The 8,846-nt window shown below is 39.5% G+C and overlaps 1 protein-coding gene across 3 annotated transcripts; it reads left to right on the top strand.

Moving 5' to 3' along the window:
* Nucleotides 1–972: 972 nt before the first annotated feature.
* Nucleotides 973–8,452, top strand: LOC117675031 (hemojuvelin-like). 3 transcript variants are annotated; one of them, XM_034433320.2, is made up of 4 exons: nucleotides 973–1,139; nucleotides 1,759–1,926; nucleotides 4,259–4,761; nucleotides 6,895–8,452. In XM_034433320.2, the coding sequence occupies exons 2-4, from the start codon at nucleotides 1,815–1,817 to the stop codon at nucleotides 7,507–7,509; spliced, it is 1,230 nt and encodes a 409-aa protein (XP_034289211.2). In that variant the 5' UTR covers nucleotides 973–1,139; nucleotides 1,759–1,814; the 3' UTR covers nucleotides 7,510–8,452. The 3 variants fall into 3 exon arrangements, with proteins under 3 accessions (XP_034289211.2, XP_034289209.2, XP_034289210.2); XM_034433318.2 differs by having other exon boundaries at nucleotides 973–1,519; XM_034433319.2 differs by having other exon boundaries at nucleotides 973–1,545.
* The last annotated feature ends 394 nt before the right edge of the window (nucleotides 8,453–8,846 follow it).

The raw sequence follows: 8,846 nt of genomic DNA, 5'->3' as shown, positions 1-8,846 counted from the left end.
TGGGAGGATTGAGAACCACAAGGCAGGCATGACCTTGTCTGGATAAGGCAGGATTGGGAATGGAATTGATGGTGTTTTCCTTTAAACTGTGTTATCCTTATTTTATAATTTGCATTAGTAGTTCTCACATGTTTCCTTCTTCAAGATAACAGAAAACCAAGCTGTTAATTTTTAGGAGTCATAATAATGAGGAAGAAGATCTGAGAAACATGAAAAGGGTGACTCAAGAGCTGTGGATTGTGGTATCTCTCTTTTCAACTACATGTGCACATTGTAAGCCTTAAAAGTACTTGTAGGACTTGATAATTTTCTCTTTAAGAGCAAAGGTGAGTAAATTGATTATTTATTATATTTATAGTCTACCTTCCAGAAATTTAGGGCAGTGTACATAGAACTATCTATTCCATACTTTTTTCCTCCATACAACTACAAGTCTCTTTTTTGCAAATCTATCCCATTTGATTATCTTATCATTCAATATACTGTGTAAACTCAGAAAGTGGGTTAGTTCAGCAACCTTGCTGAAGTTAATCACTGAATTAACCTATTTCTGTATCAGAGTTTATGCAATATATTGAATGGTAACCAAACCAAATGGGATAGATTTTTACAACTAAGTCACAGCTCTTAGGTAACCCACCTTATTCAGCCCCTAGATCATTAACTTAACTGATTAGGAATGAATTGAACTGATGAGGAATGAATTGTTTGAATTTATGTTGCAAACTGAGATACACAAGCCAGCTCTTGGGCTTCTTATGGGAGGGATTCATTCAGTGATTCAATGGTGATTCAGGGGTCTTTCTCTGAAACTTTGCTACCTATTGTGAAATCTTAAATATTTTTGGGTTTTGTCATCTTGTTATAGAGATATTGTATGCAGATATTGTATCAACTGGTTGATCATTAACCATCCAAACCAAGTTTGGAAACAGGGGCAAAGTCTCTGGCATAGTTTATTGACTTTAGTGAAAGTAGCACACAAATGTGATTGGGATGTGTAGATTGTCACTAAGTCCTTGTTAAAATCAGCCCTGGACAGTAGGAATGGAGGAACCGGTTGACTGGACACTGAAAGAAGATTCTTCTTGATTGCTGTAGTGCTCTTGAACAAGAGACCAATGGAAGCTCATCAGAGAGTAAGGCAAAATATACCTGCAATTAGCTGGCCCACCAAAATGGTGGGCAAAGACATTGTTGTGTGAATGATTGTTTACAGTTTTGATGGTGGTTTGCCAGCCTGAAATCTTCCACGTTCTTTGATTGATGTTGGGGGGTGGATAAAAGGGGAAGAACGTATCTTCCTCTACCTTGTTTTGTTTAAGTCAAGAATCTTCCATCTTGGCTGAAAAGTGAAACCCTCAAAAGGAATAGCTTGTTGCAAAGGACTTTTTATATTGGAGCACATTTCAAGTCACCAGAGAGGGCTGCTAAGAGTATGAGAAGAATCTGAAATACTTCACTGAACTGCGAAGTAGAGATTTCTAAGCTAGTCACTGGTCTGAAAAAGAAACCATAGGTAACTATGCCTTCCAATTACTTCAGGTAAGAATTGCCTTTGTAGAAGTTTGATGGCCTCAGTGTACTACGATGATAGAAATACCAAAAAAGAATAATTTCATGTCTTTCGCCCTAACAGAATTCAAAGTAAGAACTTAAAAAAAAAACAGAGGACAGCAATGTTCCAAGAGGCCAGATTGTGTGGCATAAAGCTGGAGAACACCAACAAGATTTATTTCAGTCTTTGTTTATTTACAGCAAACCAGTGGAAAGAAAAGGTGAGGAGAGACTTGAATGATCAACTAACTTCCAAAATGACTGAATGGTTCAAAAGAAAGCAATCAGCCTGCTGCATGAATCTGCTTTACTCAATGAATCCAAGCTTCTTCATTAAACTGCTGGTCCTCATCCTATTATATAAACATGGTAAGAGATTTGCTTCTAAATTATTTTGGGGGGTTAGTTCTAAATTAGGGTCAAACTGTTCTCCACCCAAACTGCTGAGCCAGCAGCGTGCTATAGCTGCCAAAAAGCCAACACAGTTCTAGGCTGTATAAACAGAGGGATAGAATCAAGATCACGTGAAGTGTTAGTACCACTTTATAATGCCTTGGTAAGATCACACTTGGAATACTGCATCCAGTTTTGGTCGCCATGATGTAAAAAAGATGTAGAGACTCTAGAAAGAGTGCAGAGAAGAGCATCAAAGATGATTAGGGGAGTGGAGGATAAAACATATAAGGAACGGTTACTGGAACTGGATATGTCTAGTAGTTTAATGAAAAGAAGGACAAGGGGAGACATGATAGCAGTATTCCGATATCTCAGGGGTTGCCACAAAGAAGAGAGAGTCAAGATATTCTTCAAAGCACCTGAGGGCAGGACAAGAAGCAATGGGTGGAAACTAATCAAGGAGAGAAGCAGCTTAGAACTAAGGAGAAAGTGCCTGACAGTTAGAACAACTAACAAGTGGAACAACATGCCTCTAGAAGTTGTTGTGGAGGCTCCAACACTGGAAGTTTTTAGGAAGAGATTGGACAACCATTTGTCTGAAATGGTATAGGGTTTCCTGCCTGAGCAAGGGGTTGGACTAAAAGACCTCCAAGCTCCCTTCCAACTCTGTTATTCTATTCTATTCTATTCTATTCTATTCTATTCTATTCTATTCTATTCTATTCTATTCTATTCTATTCTATTCTATTCTATTCTATTCTATTCTAAACTTCACTCAGCAAAAAAACTATATTAGCTTGACATTTGTTCTCATTGACAGTCCTATTGAGACTCTATTGCCTCTGTCCCTGGACAACCTTTATTTGAATCAAGCAAAATACCCATGAAAATGAGGAGGGCTGGATTTTTTCCTTGTTTATTTGGGGGTGAGTGGTGGGTGGGGGCGGGATACAGTTTGAAGCTACAGTTTTCATGCGTTTTTGTCTCAAAATAGAGATTGGACCACCAATGTAATAGTCAAACGAAGTCTTATTTTTGGTTTTGTTTGAAACATTTAGGTCTATGAGTGCATTGTCCTGTTTTCTATAAGAGCCTCCTTCCATTTCTGATCTCCTGGATCATTTGTTATAAAAATGCTATAAAACATCATTATCCAAAAGAGGGCCATTCTGATACACTAATGGTCTAGAGAAGCCCTTATATTTCTGTCCCTGTGTGGAGGTCTTCTTAGTTGGATGGCTGTACCTATAACTTTCCAGCCAGTTTTGCTATAGTGACTGGAGATTTATGGGAGTTGGAGTCATTATGTCTGAAGAGAACCAACTTGGAGAAGGCCTCTCATATGTAGAAATGCTTTTGTCAGACATGAACAACCAGACCCACACATGTAGAGTTCAAACTAGCTACTTTATTGTTCTATATCTATTTTACAGGCATCTTCGCACACTGGCAATTTTGCCTGGGAAAAACTATGTTCAAAGGAATGGGGTAGGGAGATGTGTCAGACCTTGTCCTCTTGTGTTTATGTAGTGAGTCCATGCAAATTCCTTGTTTGATTGTGTCCTCCCAACTGGGATGTTTTCTGATAGCTTTCTTGCTAAAAAAAAAAAAGGGGGGGGGAAAATATCCTGTGATCTCCAACAGGGATGGATGTGGGGAAGCACAGAAAAGTTCCAGAAAAATAGACAACAATGAAGAGTGAACATAGAATGAATTATTTCTTTCTGACTTGAGAAATTTATACAGGAGGCATTCTCTGTTGTATTCAGAACCCATCAGGGGTGAAATCCAGCAGGTTCTGGAGAACTAGTAGTGGAAATTTTGAGTAGTTCGGAGAACTGGCAAATATCACCTCTGGCTGGCCCCAGAGTGGGGTGGGAATGGAAATTTTGTAATATCCTTCCCCCAAGAGTGGGGAGGGAATGGGGATTTTGCAGTATCCTTCCCCTGGAGTGGGGTGGGAATGGAAACTTTGCAGTATCCTTCCCCTGCCACGCCCACCAAGCCATACCATGCCCACCAAGCCACACCCACAGAACCGATAGTAAAAAAATTTGGATTTCACCACTGGAACCCATGTTATCTAGAACTTTATTATTTATTTAAATGTATTGGCTGCCTAATTCCAGTGGACATTTTAAAAGTGTTGGAAACTTTGGGGCCAGATGACCAGGTTTTGCTTATGAAATTGCTAGGAGATGAGTTAAGTATTATGGAGGAAATTCTTGCAGTTTTTGCAAAGGATGTTGAAGGATGAATCTACGGTCTTATTTCTAATGGTTTCTTTTGATTTCCCTTGGTACAGTTGATTCCCAATGCAAGATTTCACGGTGTAATTCTGAATTTATAGATGCCACAGCAAACAGGCATAACTCTAAAAGGAACACTGCCTATTGTAATGCCTTGAGCGCCTATTCCAGCTGCACCCGGAGGACAGCCCGCACTTGTCGCGGGGACTTGGCATACCACACAGCTGTTTATGTCATTGAAGACCTCATAATTCAGAACAACTGTTCCAAGGAAGGGCCGACAGCAGTGCCCAGACCTCCAGCACTGGCACCCAACAAACATGATTTCCCATCCACAGACACCTGTGACTATGAGAAGAGTTTTATCCACAAACATGGCCAGTCCCCCACATACCAGTATTGTGCTGTCTTTGGGGATCCTCATGTCCGGACCGTCAGTGATGAGTTCTACACTTGCCGAGTTGAAGGCTCCTGGCCACTTCTGGACAACAATAATCTGTTTGTGCAAGCCACTAGTTATCCTATCATTAAAGGATCAAATGTCACTGGAATTGGCAAGGTAGAATTACACTCTTTTATATTGGGGTTGGGCAGCCAATAGGGTGATTGTATATCCCAGCATCCCATTTGAAAATTCCCAACAGCTTGAGAAAATACTGTCAAAAAAGCTGATTTTTCTGGTGTGATTTGATTTTTTCTTTTTAATTTTGGAGGATGGTAAAGGTGAAATTGTAGCAACTGTCAAAATCAAACAAGCTTCATTATGCTTGCATTACAGGTAATCCTGGACTTATAACAGTTCATTTAGTGATAGTTCAAAGTTACAATGGCATTGAAAAAAGTAACTCATGGCCATTTTTCACACTTACAACCATTGCATCCCCATGATCAAGATTCAGAGTATTTGGGACAGTTGCAGTGTTCTGAAGTCATATGATAACCTTTTGTGATTTTCTGACAAGCAAAATTAATAGGGAAGCCTGGTTCACTTAACAACCCTGTTAGTAACTTAACAACTGTGGTAATTTACTTAAGAAAGGTTGTAAAATGGGGCAAAATTCACTTAACAACTGTCTTGTTTAGCAATAGAAACTTTGCACTCAATTGTGGTAGTAAGTCAATTAAATTACCTGTATCTGATCCCAGCCAATACCTTACCAAAGTTTTCCTTGGTTTCCTCTGATAATTCAGGAATGTGTTTGAGCCTTTTTTCATAGATTGGAAAACATTCTTTGCCCTCTCCAATCAGGAAATTGAACCTAAGTAGTGGGTGTATAACTGATGTGAGTATTGCTGGCATACTAGGTTTGAAATCTGTTCCTGTCGCTGATGCAAGATTTCTGATATAATTCTCAGCATTAGCAAGGATCTAACATTATTGGAGCTTTCAGTGGGCTGACTGGATCAAAGAAGTTGTCATTATTCCTAAAATAGTTCAGTCACCTTTAGTTAAATAAAGCCCTGGTGGCGTAGCAGACTAAAGCACTGTTATTAACATCAGCTGCCTGCAATTACTGCAAGTTCAAATCTCACCAGGCTCAAGGTTGACTCAGCCTTCCATCCTTTCTAAGGTAGGTAAAATGAGGACCTGGATTGTGGGGGCAATAAGCTGACTTTGTATAAATATACAAAAGTATGAAGGCTATTGCTTAATGCATTGTAAGCCGCCCTGAGTCTCCGGAGAAGGGCTGCATATAAATCAAATTAAAAAAAAAATAGCTAGGACTAGCCCATCTCTGGTTGAAAGCTTGGAGATCCCCCAGATCAGGCAACACTTCCTGATATCTGAACCAAATTGCTCTGAAGAGCCAATGTACTTTACTATAGTTGGTGAAAGAACATGGCTGGAAGCAGGTTAATATCAACACATAATGGAAGAAGCAGTTTATCTTCTTATGCTCCTTTGTTTTTCCAGAAACCCCACAAGACATTGTATGCTTTCTGCTTTTTTCAGAAAAAAAGATTTCTGCTTTTCTGCTAATTTCTGAATCACAGTATGTTCTGCCATAGGTAAACTGGACCCTTTTGTATTTGGGGGAGGATGCTGCTGTTGTTGGAGACAGTGGTGAAATCCAATTTTTTTTACTACCGGTTCTGTGGGCGTGGCTTGGTGGGCGTGATGTGGCTTGGTGGCGTGGCAGGGGAAGGATACTGCAAAATCTCCATTCCCACCCCACTCCAGGGGAAGGATACTGCAAAATCCCCATTCCTTCCCCACTCCTGGGAGAAAGATATTGCAAAATCTCCATTCCCACCCCACTCTGGAGCCAGCCAGAGGTGGTATTTGCTGGTTCTCCGAACTGCTCAAAATTTCCGCTACTGGTTCTCTGAACTGCTCAAAATTTCTGCTACCGGTTCTCCAGAACCTGTCAGAACCTGCTGGATTTCACCCCTGGTTGGAGACCCCTAATTTGTCTCTCTTCTGTAGTACAGAATCCAGCACTGTGATTCTCAGGCAAAGTTGTGGTTTTGGATAGAGCATGGTAGTTAAGTTTATCAGGTCTCCTGATAAGGGGTGATGTGTACTTGTGTTACCCTCTTTTCTTCAGTTACATAAGAAAATGCATCTTAGTTTTTAACTTGATGTGTGTTCCCTTTGGATGGTAATATATGAACTGGTCATTGAATGGCTCTGAGAGAAGTTATCTATCTGAACTATCCCTTGTATTTTAAAGCTATTATTCCTTTGCAGCTTACCATTATATTTAAAAACATGAAAGAGTGCATTGAAGAGAAAGTCTACCAGGCAGAAATGGACAACCTGCCAGTAGCATTTGCAGATGGTTCAGTGAATGGTGGTGAGAAACCTGGAGGGAATAGCTTAACCATTCATGAACATATACCCGGACAGCACATAACAATCCAAGCAACATACATTGGTACCACCATTGCTGTGCGCCAGGTAGGGAAGCACCTGTCCTTCTCCATCCGGATAGCTAAGGAGATAGCATTCTCCTTCCGAGATGAACAGGATCTCCAGCTGTGTATGTCAGGATGCTATCTCAGCCAACGCATCTCTATACATAACTGCTGTCACCCAAAAGGCAGCCTGACCAGAAAGAAAGCTCATCTGCTATGTAAGGAGAAGCTACCAGTTGAAGATGTCTACTTCCAGTCATGTGTCTTTGATGTGATGACTTCAGGAGATGTTAATTTTACCCAAGCAGCACAGAAGGCATTGGAAGATGCCAGAGCACTCCATCCAGATTCCAAGAAAATCCATATTTTCCACAGTGATAGGAATTCTCATCCTTGCAGTTCATCCTTCCTTCTCTTAATCATCACAGTACTACAACTGTATATTTGAGCATTTCAGTGGTGACTAGAAAGTCCAGGGGATCAGCAAATATGGTTTATTTCCTCAAGCGGTAATACATGAGCTACCTCAGCCTGTTTTAAAACTAGAGTTAGGTGTCCCATCCAAGTTTTTATGTGGAAATCTCATTCTTAAAAGACCTGGAACATTCTGGGAACTTATGAATATTTCTCTATCCTATGGTGAATGGGATTTGTATTCCTAATACTTCTTAGTGCAATTAATCAAGAGGACCTTGCACTATAATTCCCACATAGCCTAGTGATAATTATCAACTGGAACTCTTTCCCTCAATTTGACAACATTCTTAGTTAAGATCCTTAATTACTAATGACAATCAGGCGAAGTAAATACTTTGGAATTAATTTGGGCATTCAGTTGCTTTAAGTTTTTTTTTTTTTTAAGATTTATTGGAAACCTAAGAGAGATGAAAACTAATGGTAAATGTTCTTTGGCACCTTAAAATATCTGGACAGTACACAGAATGTAGTAAGCCATTTTTTCTTCTTCTCAGCATTCTGTTTGCTCACTATCTTTTCTGGTTTATTTAATCTCTTCTGAAAACTGGAAATTCACAGCTATCTACAGAAATAACACTGAAACTGCACTGCCTCTTTCATTAAGTTTTAGTTTGCAAAGTCAGTGTTTCTAGAAAACAACGTTGCTCTAAGTGTCTATAATGATTTGTTTATAACAGAGAGAAAAATGGGAACTCCTCAAAAAAATGTAAGGGCTACTCAGATCCAATCACTATAAATGCCTGAACTATAAATGTAGTCAGAAGAACACATTTTCTTTCTTTTTTTTTTACCCAATACTTATTTTTCTTCTTCCAGACAAACTGCAGTTGTTTTCTTCACATTGACAGTTCAGAATCTATGGAGCCAGATTTGAACAGAAGTTCCCAATATATTCTTGAATTAGGTTGGCTCCGTTATTAGGGACAAGATAGCACTTTAAGAGTATTGGATGTGGATTGAAATGGGGTTTGCAGTGGCAATGCAGGTTTTTGCAATGTCACAACTCTTTGCGCTAGCATTCACTCTCACACACACACACAGACGCACGTGCACACAGAAGCTAAAGTAAAGGCAATGTATATAAAATTTGTATTGGTTTCCATTTCAGTGTTCTGGTGCCCTTATCTGAATAACTTAAATCAAGAATGTATTTTAAGGATTATAGTTTTGGATGCAATAAAGTTATATGTTTTATTCTTCATATCCCATGAGCTTCAGTTTAATTTGATATGGGTTGAATATCCCATATAAAATGGGCCTTAAATATGCAGAATGTTTACTCCAAATCAGTCCTCAGAATGATGGTGA

Source organism: Pantherophis guttatus, chromosome 1, assembly GCF_059756535.1.
Source record: "Pantherophis guttatus breed Tessera chromosome 1, ASM5975653v1, whole genome shotgun sequence".
Taxonomy (NCBI): Eukaryota; Metazoa; Chordata; class Lepidosauria; order Squamata; family Colubridae; genus Pantherophis; species Pantherophis guttatus.
Note: the sequence above shows the minus strand (reverse complement) of the source record. Positions and strands in the feature narration are given on the sequence as shown.